The following is a 17,559-nucleotide window of genomic DNA, read 5'->3' on the forward strand; positions in this document are numbered from 1 at the left end:
GTTAAATGATTTGTCTCAGAGAACCTAAGGTTTTAAATATTCTGAAGTGAAGCATTAGTTATTGGCAGAAAATAATGAACCGAAGCACCTACAGGATATGTTAGCTCAAAAAAGTAAAAAAGAAACTCAGGCTAATGAGGTGTTTGGGAGGAGAAATGCTCTTATTTAGGGTATTGACCAGTTAGGAACTGAGTAATATGTTGTATGTGGAAGTTAAAAGCAACTGGCTGGCAGACAGTCAGGCGTCTGTACCATTGTGTTTTGTAAACTCTCTCCTATGGCTGTGGTGTGTGTTTTCCAAGCCCACTTAATTTTTTATGAGGTTTGTAAAGGTCTTGAATAAACAATTGAGATTATAGAGGTTTTCCTGGAAGCTTTGGTTAATATTTTAATATGCTCTGCTTTGTCACATTATTAAATAGCTTATTGGAAAGTTTGAAAGAGAGAGGGTTTCTTTTTTATTTTTCCTATTTTTCTTTTTTCCTTTTATTTGTTGTAAGAATTAGAAATCAATATTAGTTGTGGTTTTTAGCTGATTCTTTCTCTTCTTTTTATTTGAACTTCATACCTCTACAGATCACCGGTGGATGGGGGATCTGGCATCCAGGAGACCTCCACTTAAAATGCACTTCAAGTGGAATTACAGTCTAGAGGGTATATCTTGAAACTAAGCCAGTGACTGTAAACTTATGCAGTAAGAGAGGACTGGAGAAAGGGAGAGGGAATTGGATAGGGTCAAAAAAAACAGGAACTAATAGAACTTTGGAGATTACCTCATCATGACCTTTTGCTCATTAATATTTGAATCTGATTCTTTGGCATCTTGGTTGTAGTCTGGTGAAATGTCAAGCATGGCAAAGACGGCATACCTTCAAAGACATTTCTGTGTTAATGAGATGACTTGATGAAGTTGACCTTTAACCCGAACAGGAGCTGAGGAAAGAGAAAGGAAGAGTTTTTATTTCTCATTATGAGGACTTATTCTATGTAGGTTTCTGTAGTTGTGATTGTTGTTATTTGTAGAGTGCTTTATATTACCTTATTTCGAATTGTAAAGCACTTGCAATTATTTCTATGGTGTTGTTTTTGGGATGTAATGAAGGTTACGCATCAAGTCGTACCATTTTTGTGAAGCCTTCCCTGACTATTTTGGCCTCATAACCTTTTCTTCTAAAATCATCTTCCACCTAGAGTTTATTCTGCTCAATTTAGCACTTAATTGCATGTTATACTTGATTTGCTTCAGAACAGGAAGTACACTTTCCACTTTTTTGTACGACAGAATTTTTTGGTTTAAAAGAAGAAAATTGCATGACTCTATAAAAGGGGCAAATGGTTAGTAAAATATTCTGCACTCATAAAATACTTACATTTTAAGTGACTATATCCATTGATTTTTAACAGTTTTCCATATTAGAGTCATAGGAATAAAAATTATACAAATAAGACATTTACTGAGTATTTAATATAAGCCAGGTACTGCGGTAAATGCTACATAGGAATTATTTTTATTTAACCATAATAATAATAATAATAATAATAATAATCTATTTTGCAGATGATGAAACCAAGACAAAGATTAAAGTCAGTATCTAGGGAATGGTACTTGGTATGTATGTTGGTTTTTATTAGACCACATACGTGATTTCCCTGTTTACTTTTATATTTTTTTCGTTTGTTTTTCTGACACTGTTTTGGTCTATGGCAGTAAAACATGCAAGTTAAGTATTTGCTAGTGGTGTTATTGTTGTTTTTAATGTACTGATTAATTGGCTATACCCTTTATTCTTTATTGTAAATTTGGGTTCAAAAGACATATATATGTCTGCATTTTCTTTATAATGCAAAAATGTTTGCAGAGCTAATAATGGAAATCAAGACTAGGGCATATAAAATTATTGACCAGGGAGAAATTATTTAAATGGTTATTATAGTTTTCTTTCTGGTATAATATAAATTAGTGAATTCAACAGATTGTTTTAGGGTTCTAGTTGTGATGCCATTCTATCAGATTTATCCTCTAGTATAAACTGTAAAAACTAGAGAAAATATAAAATGAGTGTATTATCCAAAAATAAAAACAATAAAAAAAATGAAGGGATCAATGCTTGAGTATCAATAAGAATAGATTTTAGAGGAATAGGATACCAAAATACATAGAAAGAAAGATGGAGAAAGAACGCAAAAAACTGTCTTTATAAAATTCTTCTTCAGTCCTTGGCTAATTTCTAGGCTACATATGAATAGGGCACACTTTGGGGCTTTAGAAGACAACAGCTGCTGGAATATGAGCAAATACTCTAGAAGTTGCATAGTCAGAGACATTGGAGAATTGGACCCATAAAGAGACCTGATGAATACCATGGCCTTTCAGTTTAAATATCAGTAAAGCCATTTTCAATTAAGGACAAGTTCTTAAGAGTATGACAAAACTAAAATGGACCCACTGTAACTTTAAAAACAAGCTCAACAAAATCAGCGTGCTCCACTAATAATTTAATGGCCTGCCTGAATAAAACTCAACCTCTATTGAGGAAGATAAGATAATCGAGAGGCTTCATAGCATCTTATCTGCATTGAAGAGCATATAAAACAGTTTCTTAACATGCTAGTAAGCAGAAAAAACTGACCTATAATCAAAAGTTAAAATAGTCATAGAAGTAGATCATCAGGTAATCCAGGTATTTATGCCAGCAAACAAAGATTTCAAAATAACTGTGATTAATGTGTTAAAGAAAACAGGAAAGAATGGACAAAATACAAAAGCAAAGATGAATTATTTGAATAGATATTAAGAATGAAATGTGTAGTCTAGAAAAGCAAAATGCAAAATCTGTAATGAAAAGCTCATTAGGTGAATTTTTAAGCAGAAGTCAAGCTTAGTGAACTCAAAGGCAGGTCTATAGAAAACACCTAACTTAAACACATATCAAGACAAAAACAATAAAAAATTTATTTTCAATTTAAAAAATGGAATGGAGCATGAAGAAAGATGGAACACAATTGAAAGTAGTAACCATGTATGTATCTGGAGTCTCAGAAGGAGAAAAGTGAATGAGAATGGTATAGAAACACTACTTAAAGAAATATTGCTTGAGAATTTTCAATATCTGAGAAAAGGCATCAATTCACAGATTCTGGAAGCCTAACAAGCCCATGCAGGAGAAATGCAAAGAAAACTATGAATATACATAGGCATATGAATATTAAGATATAAAGAAAAAGCTTAAAACAGCTACGGAGCTAAAACACGTTCAAGGGGAAAATAATAAAAATGATGGATGACTTCTCATACTAACAATGGAGGCCAACAGAATGAACCTTCTAAAATTCCAAAAGTAAAAGAAAACTGTCAATATACAACTCAGTACCCAGCAAAACATGTCTTCCAAAAATCAAGGTAAGATGCTTACTACTGGCTATGTTGAAATAATTGGTACCAGATTTACTCTCAATCATAAACATTTGGAATAACAGACAAAATAAATGAAACAACTGTGTTCAGATATTGGACAGCAGGCAGTGCAGGGCTGTGGTCTCTGAAAAAAGGAAAACAAATGAAATTTAGCCCCAGCAATCTGCCTCTACATGTACTTTGCAAATTGTGGTACAGGTAGGGTACCCAAGGTAACCCAAGCACAGCACGGTAGTATTGTTAAGAAGACAAAGATTGGAATTTGGAGAAGAAGTTGCTGACACTTATAAGGAAGCAGTTTTGAGATGTGGAAGGTATTTTGAGGAATAGCACCAGAAATCTGCACTGGAAACCCTTTGAAGCTTTGGCTGAATACTAAACTGTTCATGTGTAGGAAAAATCTGTGATGTCAGAGGAAAAACAATGCCAGGGTTCAGAAGCTGGCAATTGGGTACAATTGCCAGAACTCACACAAGGAAGGGAGATGTTAAAATTTCAACCTGTAAGAAGGGAAAGACTCCACTCAATTCTTGAAGCATTCATTCTGTAGAGCCACCAGAAGAGTGGTTAGTAGTGGGTCTAAAGTTACATTTGTACTAGGCCTAAAGTAATCATAGAGAAAAGATGATTCTCATCACTACATAAAAGCGCATACTAAAAAACCTCAAATTTTCAAAAGAAACTGAATCATTTGCCACAACAAAAGTCAACACTCTTTAAAGAAATTCAACAAAATAGAGACACTCACAACCTAACATTCACAATATCTAGTGTTCAATAAAAATTTACTAGATGTCACAAGAAACAGAACAAGTTGATCCATAGCAAGGAAAATAATTAGTCCATAGAAAAAGTTGCAGAAATGACAGAGGTGGCAGAATTAGCAGATAAATGCTTTAAAACTGCCCCCACCACACACATGTTCAATGAGTTCAAGATTTAAAGATAAATGTAAATATAAGGAGAGAAATAGATGTTATAAAAATGAATAATGGAACGTCTAAAGACAAACATGTATCAGAAATGACAAATATACTGAATTGGATTAGTAGCAAAAATTAGCAACTTTAGAAGATAAGATTAGAAGATTTAAAAGACTGAGCAATGGAAACTATCCAAACGGGGGAAAATTTTAGAGAGCATCAGTTATATCTGGGGCAATATCAAGAAGTGTCATGTATGTCTAATTGGCTTCCTAAGAGAGGAGAAAAAGGAAGAGGAAAAGTGTTTGAAGAAATAATGACTGCAAAAATTTTAAATTTGATAAAAATTATAAACCCACATTTCCAGGAAGCTCAATGAACACCAAGCAGGGCAACACACACACACACACACACACACACACACACACACACACACCAATGTACATCATAATCAAATTGCTAAAAAACAATAGTAAAGAAAAAATGTTAGGAGCAACCAGAGGGACCAAAAGACACATTACATACAGAGAAACAGTGATGAAATGACTGCATACTTCTTTTTCATCAGAAAACGTGCAGGCCAGAAGAAACAACTCTTTAAATATGATATAAAAATAACAAATAACTGTCACAATGGAATCTTATACCTAGCAAGCAATAAAGATGAAATACTTTTTCAGACAATCAAAAGCTGAGAGAATTTGTTGCCAGAAGACCTGATTTTCAAGAAGTGTTAAAACAAGTTTTACAGGCAGAAATGGAAATTTAGATATACATAGAGGAATAAAGACTCCAAAAATGAAAAATGTGGGAAATATGAAAGAATTGTTTCTCATTTTAAAATATATTAGATAATGGAATTTTGATACCAAAAATAATGATATAATGATGCTATTGATATTCATAACTTATAAAGAAATAAAATATATGAAAACAATCACATAGAAGGGGTGAATGGAAAGATACTATTCATATGTATGAAATAGTATAATATTATTTGAGGGATAGACTGTAATAAGTTAAAGATGCATATTGTAAAGCCTAGAGCAATCACTAAATGTATAAAACAAGGAGATATAGCTAATTAGTCTGTATTAGGGTGCTCCAGAGAAACAGAACTACTAGAAGACAGATGATAGATAGATAGATGATCGATAGATAGATATTGATTGATTTACTGATAAGGTACTGGCTCACTCAATTATGAAGGCTGGGAATTCCCTCAATCTGCCATCTGCTAGCTGGAAACCCAGGAAAGCCAGTGGTATAGTTTGAAGGCATGAGAGCCAGAGAGCTCATGGTATGGTTTTTTTCAGTCTAAATCTTAAAACTTGAGAACCAGCAGCACCCATAGCAGGAGAAGATTGATGTCCCAGCTCAAGCAGTCAGTCAGAGGGTGAATTCAACCTTCTAGGACTGCCTTTTGTCCTATTCATGGCCCTAATGGATTCCATGATGTCCACCCTCATTGGGGAGGGCCATCTGCTTTACTCAGTCCAGCAATTCAAATGCCAGTCGCTTTTCGAAAACACCTCACAGTGATACCCAGAAATAATGTTTAACCAGCTTTCTGGTCATCCCATGGCCCAGTCAAGTTGACATATAAAGTTAAGAAGTAAAATATATGAAAAAAGTCACATGGAATGGGTGAATGGAAGGATATTCTTCTCATATATGAAATCATACAATATTGTTTGAAGGTGGACTGATAGGTTTACACATATTGTAAAGCCTAGAGCAACCACTGAATGTGTAAAACAAGGAGATATAGCTAGTAATGTATAGCTAATGTAGCAAAAATGGAGATAAAATAGAATCATAAAAATATTCATTTAATTAAAGGGAAGGCAGGAAAGACATAGAGCAGATTGGACAAAAACAAAGATCCAGGTCATAGATTTAAATCCAACCATATTGTTAATTATATTAAATATAATTACATGATATAAACACTCTGAATAAATGACAGATTTATTATTCTGGATAAAATGGAATTATCCAACTATATTCTGCCTATAGGAAACTCACTTTATAAAGACACAGAGAGGCTAAAAGTAATAGGAAGGAGTAAGATATACAATACAAACGCTAATCATAAGAAAGTTGAGTTTCTATATTAATATCAGATAAAGTAGACCTAAGAAGAAGGAATATTCTCAGGATAAAGACTGACATTTCATAATGACAAAAGGGCCAATTCATCAAGACATTTCAGTCTAAATGTGCTGCACTCCATAACATATCTTCAAAATGCATGAACAAAGTTGACAGAGCTGAAAGAATAAATAGACAAATTCACAATTATAGTTGGTTATTTTAACATTCCTTTCAGTAACTGATAAAACTAGTAGATGGAATATTAGTAAGGATATAGAACAATGGCAAACAACTTAATTGCATTTATAAGACATTCCCCCACCAACAGCTGCATTATTTTCCCAATGAACATGGAGCATTCATTAAGCTAGAGCATATTCTAGGCCATAAAACAACTCTCAATAGATTCAGAAGAAGTAAAATTACATCAACTATGTTTGCCATCTACAACAGAAATAAATTTGAAATCAATAACAGGCACATTTATGTAATACACTCCACCTAGGCCTTTCTCTGGCAATTGTTTTTTTTAGCAATTTGATTATAATGTTCATTGATGTGTGTGTGGTGTCCTACTTTGTGTTCATTGAGCTTCTTGGAAATGTGGATGTATAGTTTTCATCAATCCAAAAACTCAAGTTCCAGAGGACAGGCAGAAGTACAACAAAGATCCATAATAAAGGAGATGCCTACAGTAGAGGTCAGGCTAGAGGTAAGGAAGCAGAGGCCCAGGTACACTGAGAGAGGGAGCAATTTATAGGGTGGCTTTCTGTTCTCTCTGAGTAGTTTCGCAATTACTTGCCTTGCTAGATCAGCTTCTGTGTCTGAACTTTCTCTATTTCAAAGTGAAATAACTCATGAAATAACTCTAGTTAGAGAATAAAATTTGACACACCAAAACCTAAGCAAGGAAATGTTGTTACTCAGGCAGCCAAAAGCAAAAGAGAAAGTTGGTGTGAAAGGACAGCTTTCTTTCACAGAACATATTTCTTTGAAGGAGTTTGTAAGATTTCTACACATTTGTCTTAATTGTGTTTAATTGTATCTTTGTATAGGAAGCAATGGATGGTACTATCTCCCTTTTTTAGAAGAGGAACAGATACTCCCTGGCCCAGTGAAACATATCGGGAAAAGAAAAAAAGATATAAAAGGATACTGTAGTGAGAATCTGGAATTTTCATGAATTCTTACTAGACCTACATTACTCTATGGTCTACTTTACTTATAATAGTCCAAAAAAAAAAAAAAAAAGTAGGAATAACCTACATCTCCAACAAGAGAAGAATGGACAAATAAATTGTGGTATACTCCTAAAATGGAATACTATAGAATAACTAAAGGAATAAACTACCTCCACATGCGTTACATTAAAAAAGCTTCACATAATATTGAACCAAAAAAGCAAGTTGCAAAATGACATACCACATGATATTGTAAAAGTTTCAACATACATAAAGTAATATATTTCTTGTCATATATATCCTTATCATAGTAGTATTTTTTAAAAGTTTTATAACAATTTTTTTTCAATTTCAGTTGACATTCAATATATTTTAATTAGTTTCAGGTGTACAGCATAGTGGTTAGACATTTACATAATTTACAAAGTGATCCTCCCGATGTGTCTAGTACCCACCTGGCACCATGCATAGTTATTACAAATATGAGTTACTATATTCCCTATGCTGTACTTTACATCCCTGTGACTATTTTGTAACTACCAATTTGTACTTCTTCATCCCTTGACCTTTTCCATCCAGCCCCCCAATATCACCTCCCATCTGGCAACCATCGCTTTGTTCTCTGCATCTGTGAGTCTGTTTTGGTTTTGTTTGTTTGTTTATTTTGTTCCTTAGATTCCACATATAAGTGCGCTCATATTGGATAAAGATGTGGTACACAAACACAATGGACTATTACTCAGCCACAAAAAAGAGTGATACCTTACCGTCTGCAACAACATGGGTGCACCTACAGGGTATTATGCTAAGTGAAATAAGGCAGACAGAGAGAGACAAATATCATAATAGTATTTAAAACAAATGCAAATGGTATAAGTAACACCAATAATGGTCACCTGTGGGGAGAGGGAGGAAAATGATTCATGAGGTCAGCCAGGGGCTTAAACTATATTTGAAATGCTTAGTCAATACTTAAGTGCTTATTGTGTAATTCTATATATCTTTCTGTATGGCTGAAATATTTCATAATTTCAAAGAAGGATCCACTGTCTAATTTGAGAACTCAGACTTCTTAAGACACATGTCACCCTGCTTTTCAGAATAACAGAACTAAAATGGATGTGTGGCTGGAAAAATGTGAATATATCTTGTATTAAATATGACTTTGACCTGAGACTAAGATGCAATTCACTCAATATAAAGTGTTTGAATACTTTAGAGAAGGCAGTAAAGTATTAATTTTAATATCAATAAAAATTAGCTTAGAATTTATGTTAACATTCATTGTTCATTTTGTAAGAAAACAAAATTCGTCCTTTTAATTATTTTTTTCAGGAAAACTTTTTCATTCTTTTCATTTTCTATATATTAAAGCATAAAGCAGTGAAGACTTTGGTTTCTAGATAAGTTAGGGATTATTGTTTACATTTGTTTTTTAAATTTTGTGATTGTTTTGGAAAGGACTGTTTGAAATTAGTTCTCTGTGGAAAAATTTCTTCTTGGTTTAGGATTTTGCATATTGTTTATCTGTTGTTGATTTACAAAAGTGCTTCTTAAATAAATATCTGGGCTGTATGAATTTTATCTTAGTGTTACAGCTACATGACTGATTGTGATGAAGCTAATATTTGGGAGGATTGCCATCAGTGCTATTAATTCCAATATTATTTGAATGCTATTAATTCCAATTATTATTTGTAAGAAATAATATTAACAGTATTATGATGAAGAAAACCTTACAGACATTCCTAATTGAAAAAGAAATGATTTTAATTTTTTGGAATTTCATTTTAATCTGTTAACGTTATGATTTACACTCATGTATTTCAGGGAAAGGTGGCTCAGACAGCGTGTATGTCAGCTTGCAAGCATTTAGCCACATCCTTGATGCAACTTTTGCTGGAAGCTGAAGTAAGGCAGCTCACCTTGGGAGCATTACAGCAGTTCAACTTGGATGTCAGAGAATGTGAACGTAAGACAGTGAACTATCCCTTTGTCTGTTTTACCTGCATACTCACTTCTGTGGAAAAAAAAAAGTTTTAAGTCTGTAGGGTCTTTGTTCTTGATGAATTCAAAGAATACCTAGAGGACAGAAATAACTGATAGGACATCTAGAAGTAGACTCTATCAGCAAGCTAATGTGAGCATGCAAAAGTGCCGAGGCCCATATGCAGAACAGAGAAGATCTCTGGCCACAGGAAGTTGGCAATCTAGAGGGAAATATAGGCAGACATACATTTAATAGATCCCAAAGAAAACCTGATTAGTCCAAAGACTTCAAAAGAATGCATTGCTTTTATATGCTATATTTTAAAACTCCTTGTACATCTTATTTGCAAACCCTTCTTACTCTAAACGACAAATGGTGTGTTCTTAGAAAGCATTTATCAGTCAGATATATTTTCTATTACAGGTAGAAACAGAAAACCTTAGACAGTAGTTTAAACACATAGGTTTTCTTCTTCTCATAGGCAGTGAATTACTGAATTGATTTAGTTGCACGGTGATGTCCTCAAAGACCCAGACTCTTTTTGTTCCCTCTTCTCTGCCACACTTGGAGTGGGAACTTTTCCTCCTCATCTGTTTTATAGTCAGAAGAGACTCACATTCAAGACAGGAAAAGGGGGCCAGCTTCACCTACTCTTTTTTTTTTTTTTTAAATTTTATTTTATTAAATTTATTGGGGTGACAATTGTTAGTAAAATTACATAGATTCACCTACTCTTTTGACTAAGAAAATAAAAATCTTTCAGGAGACCCCTAACAAAGTTTCCTGTATGTCTCATTGGTCAGAAAACTGTTGTATGGTCACCTCCAACTCTAAGGGAGGCTGGGAGATTATCTGGCAAAGTGAAAGAGGAGTATTATTATTGGCATAGTTGATTCATCACGAATTATTCATTTGGAGTTGAACATAAAGTTAAGCTTCAGTTAGGAATGAAAAAGGAAGGAATGAAGAGTGTTGTGTTCATTGTGCTGTCAGTGAAAAATGAAAATGAACCAAAATGATATGACTATGGGATTTTTTTTTCTGACTCTAAGAAAATTAAAATAGTGGAAAATTCTGAGAGTCTGCTAACACTTCTGCCCCACCTTTTAATTTTTACTACTTGTTGGTTTCCTTTGGTTGACTTTTGATGGCTAGAAATTAGGGTTTTATTGGCTATGCTGTTTTGAATGAATGAATGAATGAATGAATGAATGAATGAATGGAGTCTTCCAGTTCCAGCCATCACAGAATAACAGGTATCAAAGTTACCCTTCTTCCATTAACAATGGTAAAACTGGGTTAACTGTCTGAAGCAACTCTTTTGTCTATTGGACAACAGACAGCGCAAGGATGTGATCCTTTAGAGAGGAGAGGTACCAGGTAAGGCAGTCACTCTCATTTTCTGTCTGGGGGCACTAGCCATATAGCAGTAAAGTAGATCCCAAGTAAAAAAGTGTTTCACACAGAAAGACAGAGATTGGTATATAGGGCTGGTGAGGCAGCTGAGATTTGTGGGGTGAGATACTAGAGAACAGGGAGTTGTTTAGAGAAATAGATCTAGAAATCTGCATTGGGAAGCCCTTGAGTCTGGTCAAAAACTAGGTTGCAATGTGCAGGGTGAAACTTTGGCAGAGAACAGCCACTGGGGATCTGTGAGCTTAATAGGAATGACAGAGGTTACAGAGTGCTAGGAGACATTGGAATTCTGACCAACCAGAGTGGAGAGACCAGCTAAATATCTTGTGCATTCATTAAGAGCCCAAAATGTTTGGCCTTAACAGTGCTACTCGAGCTCTAGAGTAAGAGCTAATCTTGATCCACCCTAACGAAACCTAATAACAAGACGTAACAAGATAGAGGTAATCAGCCAGTAAAATAACTGCCTACCAAAACAAAACCAACAGTCTTTGAAGAGGAACACACACACAAAAATGTCAGGCTCTCAACCACAACGTACCCACAATTTCATAGCAAAAAGCTATAATTTGACATGAAAAGAAGCAGGAAAATGTGATCCATAACAACAACAACAAAAAAAAACAGGCAATAGAAAATAGACCCACTGATAACAGCAATGTTGAAAATAGCAGACAGGTCCTTTAGGAATCTGAATATACATGTACATATCCTCAATAATTTAAAGGAAAAGATGGCCATAATGCATGACTGGAGCTGAAATTTTTTTCTAGGTTTGATTAAAAAGTATTGATCTACTGACTCAAAAAGCTCAACACATCTTTAGCGGGAAAAACACAAAGGCACACCCTGGCACATTATGGTCAGATTGCTAAAAATAAGCAATGATAAACAAGAAAAACTTTTAAGTAGCCAATAAAGAAAAGACATTACATAATGGAGAGCAATGATAAGAATTACTGCTAACTTCTTATCAGAAGCAGTGCAACCCAGAAGCCAGTAGAATATATTTAAATTACTGGAAAAAAAATGCCTATCAATCTAAAACAAGCCAGTAGAATATATTTAAATTAACTGGGAAAAAAATGCCGATCAATCTAAAACTCTGTATCTTGTAAAAAATATCCTTCAAAACTAAAGGTAAAGTGAAGACATTTGCAAATAAACTTTATTAGAAAGAAGATTAGAAAATTTGTCACCACAACAAATATAAAAGGTAGTTTTTCAAAATGAAGAGAAATGGTACTAGAGGTCAGCTCAGACCTATAGTGTGACTACATTGTTCAAAGCTGTCTACAGCAGTAACCCCTTTCCCACGTCTTTTTCTAGAACCTTGACACTACCTTATTAACAAATGACATCTAATTCCCCTTCCTTTGAATCTGGGCAAGCTTGTGACTTGCTTGTAACAAACAGAATGTGGCAGAAGTGGCCTTTGTGACTTCTGCTGCTAGGTCATAAAAGATAATGCAGCCTCCATCTCCTTAGTTAGCTGCTCATGTGGAGAAACCACACAGAGAAGCACTGACGCCTGACATTTTAAAGTTTATGTTGTTGGTGCTGTATTTTGTTGTATTCTTTAAAATAGTGTTAGATTTTGTTCTGACCTCCATTTATATTACTTGGAATTGGTTGAATCCTTTTGAGATTTGCTTTTGAGTTTATAGTGGGTCCAGAGCAGCCTTTTGTCTAGGTCTTAACTGAAACCAAAATTTAAAGCAATGCACTTTGAATGATTCTCTACCCCCATGCCCAGGTATCTGGAGATCTTTCAACACTGTCTGGTGAGCACACAAAGTATGCCAGCTGTATAAAGGCTCCACAAGTTATTCTACCTATTCATTTCTGGTGGTTCTTTCCCCAGGCGTGGGCAGTTTCTTACCATACACGCACAGAGTAGTCCTCTGCCAAACATTCAGTGGCACCCTTCTATAGTTTCCCTGAGTGCTCTCTTTTGTAGCCTCATCCTCTCTGGTACTTGGCCCTTCAAATACTAGATGCCTTGGCATTCTGGACTGCAGTCTCTGACTTTTCAACTCAAAGTGTGTTTTGTTTGGGTTCCCTCCCTTTGCCCCTTTTGCATCACAACCTGAAAACTGCTTCTAGGCATGCTCACCTGGTTTGTTTCCCTTCTTTCAAGGATCACCATCCTGCATTTACTGTTGTCTAATATCAAAAACCATTCTTTCAGATGCTTTATCAGTTTTCCAGTTAATTTGTTTGTTTGTTTGTTTGTTTTTTATGGTGAGAAAATGAGTCCTTCCTTCCTTACTCCATCATGACCAGTAACAGAACATCTTTTCAAGGTTTTTTTATTTTATTTTTTTTATACCTGCTCTTTGTGGAAATTTTTTTTTTTGGGGGGAAAAAGGGACAAAAAGAAGATAAAAATCACCATAACATCATCATTCAGAAATAAGTACAATTCCAGGGATTATACCCAGACATGATAACATAGAGCAGCCACACAATTGTTTCAAGAAGTCATCTGCCAGATTCCTTGCTTCTAGTTAGCCAAAGTTGTTTTACATGCTTCTGTCTTAACCAGTTATTTACCAGAAGAATGAAAACATAATGATTGGCTAGACCAATGTTGATGTTGATTTTAAAGCCATTCTTTTCTGAGTTTTGATGAAAGAGTAGAACTTCATTGTGATAGGAAGAAAAGGACTGTGGAGTAGGCAACCAGCAAATACCACTGGTTAAAGAACAAAGTCTGATGAATGATTGGGAATGACTCTATGACTGCATTTTTGATAGAGCTAAAAGATAAAGAGAGATGGAGGGTAATAAAGCTAAATATATGAGCCTTGAGTGACGGTCTGGGAGAATCACTGATGAGTAAGGAAAATGCCCATCTTATGGCCTGATTCTGAAGTACATTTTATGTAGAAGGATGAGTAGTTTCTACTTGAGAGAAGTGAATTCGTATCCTTAGCAGAGAGCCAACTTTCAGTTAAGACTAGGGTGGAGAGATCATTTAATGAAAAGGTAGAAACATAATAGAGTTTGTTAACCTTGCAAAAAGGGGGTCCAGAGAGCCAGTATCTTATCTGAAAAGCCATTCAATATTTGTAATAGCCTTTCAGACTTAGATCAGCTTGAAGCTAACATTTGTAACGCCTCCAATAAACACATTACCACTGAAATTTTTTCTAATATATTGCGGAGCCACTAAGTTTCATTGATTTAGAATTCAATGTTTCATTTCTGATTGGCAGTAATTTGTCTGTCAAGAATCTTTACATGGACATTTATTTGACTTTAAAAGAAAGAATTCTTTTCTATGTCTTTTGCTATACCATCCCCCTCATTTTTTTTTTTCCTTTAGATGCTCAGTGGTCTATAAAAAATCTTAAAGAAATGATACATAAGACTCAAGTGACTATACAGAGGCGTATAAAAGCAGCCCAAATGACAAGATAATTAACACTTCCATCTTTCTACCCAGTGGTGTGTGCATGAGGTATTTTCCCTATTGTCTGTGAGTCCTTGGGAGAACTGTATAGGTCCTGAAAGAAATCAAACTCTGGACAAGATAGAATGTCAATGCACCGTCAGTGTCTGAGTCCTGGGCTGTCACTTGCTTAGAGCCCAAATACATAGAGGAATTATATGCATTACCATGAGCCTGAGGTATTCAGCTAATATACTGTAGTTGCTAAGAATATATATTTTAGAGTCAGCTCGACCAGATAGATTCAAATCACCACTTACTTTTAGTGTGACCATATGTATATTATTTAACTTCTCACAGTTGACTCCATTTATGAAACAGGAATAGTAAATAATAATACCTAATATTACAGGGATAGCATCAGAATTAAATGAGATAATACATGAAAGCATTTATTTCAGGACTTGACAAAGCATTGAGTATGCAATAAGTGGTAGCTTCTCCTGCTGTTAGCAGCAGCAGCAGCACGAACAGCAATTATAAATATTTAGCAATTATCTGAAGGTCTTTTGCAGGCCACAAACCTGTGTCTATAGTTTGTGAGTCACTTAGATTTGGAGATGTCCTTTTATTTGGTATAAGAAATTAAGTTTTGCTTCTTGATAGTTGTCTGTCAAACCTCTGTGGTTGTTCTGAAAGGTATGACAGAGAACTGATGATTTTCTACTTCTTAGCTCGATGCTTTTGGAAGAAATCAGTCAGTTAGCTTCGCTGTGTACTCTAGAGATGGTAACGACTATTTAGGGTACCATTGTCTAACAGGAGCATGGTTAGGAAACTCTTAGGGACAGGCTACCAAACCTTTAAGGTGAAGGTTATCAAGAATTTAGGCAATTGAGAAAATATTTCTTTCCCTTAAGAATTGACAATGACCTCTGGTTATTTCTACTTCTTAGCTCGATGCTTTTGGATTTCTTCTCATATCTCCTTTGATTGTATGTCTTATATTTGGTTTGGGATAGCGGAGCACTGGATCCTAGCAGAGAAACTGGATTTTAAATACTAGCAGGTCTAGATAGCCTAACACTTACCTCCTTGATCTCACTTGGACTACTCTGTCATTCATGCACCAAGATGTCCAGTCTGTGTCAGGATTTGTCATCTCCCAAGCTTTCTCTTTGTATATTCTAATAAAGAGGGTCTAGGTTCATATTCCAGCTCAACTTCTTGTTCACAGCATTAATTCAGTAATCTGTTTATTTATTCAACAAATATATGTGGAAGCCCTACACTGCACAGAGTACCATGGTGGAGGCTGGAGATAAAATAGGAAACCATGAAATTTTAAATAGGAGAGTGACTTGATTAGATTTGTGTTTTTAGAAGGAACTCTGCTATTTATCAGGAGCCTCAGAGACCAGTTGCAAGGCTATTGCAGTAATCCATGGTAGGGAAGATTTGGGAGCTTCAGCATATTTCTGCATGATAATTTAAGCCATGGGAGTGGACGACTCAACTCATTTCGTCCATCAATAAATTGGAAATACTAATCCCTGCTATATTTGTCTCACACTATTGTTATGAATGAGATCATATATGTATGTATAGATGTATATAGATGTATATATATGTACATAATATACAGAGGGTGCCAAAAATGTGTACACATTTTAAGAAAGGAAAAAAACCATATTAAAAATACACTGATGGTAACCATTTTGAGCACCTCTTGTAATTGCAGAAGTCAAATGTGACTTGTATGAGTATTCATCTTTTGTTATCATTATATATTGAATATTACAATTTTAATACAGTTTTTTTTTCCTTTCTTAAAATGTGTATACATTTTTTTTTTGGCACCTTCTGTATATACGAGGTGTGACCAAAGAATGTGGTGAATGTTTAAATAAAAAAATTTACCGTAAAAAACACATTGACATTAAATCCCCTTAACATATTCCCCCTCACTTCAAACACATGTATCACATCATTCTTGCCACTTTCTGAAGCAGTTCTGGAAGTCCTCTTTTGTGAGTGTCTTTAGTTGTGCTGTCATGGCTGCCTCGATGTCCTGAACCATTTTGACTTTGGGGAAGAGCTAGAAGTCGCACAGTGCCAGGTCAGGTGAATAAGGTGGACGAGGACACACCATAATGTTTTTATTTGACAGAAATTGCCATATACTGGAAGGGATGTGTGATACAGAGCATTGTCATGATGGAGGATGATTTACAGGACACTTTAAAACACAGTTTCTCTTAAGTGTAGCTCACACCCGACTGAGTGCACCAAACAAGTTGAAACTTGCCACACACTGTTACTAAGGTTGGATGTGCCACTTCCATCCATGTTGAAGATCCCTGCCTTTCTGTTGGATGGCACTTGGCAGCAGCATTCACCGTATTTGTTGATTACATTGGAAAGGCTCCATGTCACACATCCCTTCTAGTACTGCAATTTCTGTCAAATAAAAACATTACGGTGTGTCCTCGTTCACCTTTTTCACCGGATCTGGTACCGTGCGACTTCTGGCTCTTCCCCAAGGTCAAAATGACCATGAAAGGTAAATGTTTTGAATTGATTCAGGACATCGAGGCAGCCATGACAGCGTGACTAAAGACACTCATGAAAGAGGACTTCCAGAACTGCTTCAGAAAGTGTCAAGAACGGTGGGATAAGTATGTTCAAAGCGAAAGGAAGTATTTTGAGGGGGATTAATGGCAATGTGCCTTTTACTGTAATACATTTTTAAAAATTTATACATTCACCATATTTGCTGATAACACCGTAGTACATATTCATTTGTAAACAGCCACGGAAATTTTATTTATTACAATTATCATTTCTTTATTCAAATGCTAGTATATGTTTTCTTCTTATTTTCTTTCCCACTTCCACTGTTACCTAATGTTAAATGTTTACGGTTTTTAGATATCTGCTCAGATCTCTAAATTATTCAAAGGATGGGTATATTACAAATATGACATAATCAAGCCAAATCCAGGGCTCATGTGGTTGCAAGGAAATGCAGCAGCAATTGTATCTTTTTATATTTAATGTAATCCATCCTTTCCCAGGACCCATGAGTCTTTTGTGCAGAATAAACTGGGTCCTTGAACACGAAGACAATAGGATGCATC

At 35.1% G+C, this 17,559-nt stretch overlaps 1 protein-coding gene across 3 annotated transcripts in view; it reads left to right on the forward strand.

Annotated features, from left to right (window-relative positions):
• Positions 1–17,559, forward strand: part of EXOC6B (exocyst complex component 6B) — a 629,322-nt gene that overhangs the window by 436,597 nt on the left and 175,166 nt on the right. For all 3 annotated transcript variants that reach the window (XM_074332164.2, XM_074332163.2, XM_088796094.1), the window contains one exon: positions 9,447–9,588. In XM_074332164.2, the coding sequence (XP_074188265.2) occupies positions 9,447–9,588 (142 nt within the window). The remainder of the gene's footprint in view (positions 1–9,446; positions 9,589–17,559) is intronic.

The sequence above is a fragment of the Rhinolophus sinicus genome, chromosome 2 (genome assembly GCF_057876585.1).
Source record: "Rhinolophus sinicus isolate RSI-liver-muscle chromosome 2, RSI-T2T, whole genome shotgun sequence".
Classification (NCBI taxonomy): Eukaryota; Metazoa; Chordata; class Mammalia; order Chiroptera; family Rhinolophidae; genus Rhinolophus; species Rhinolophus sinicus.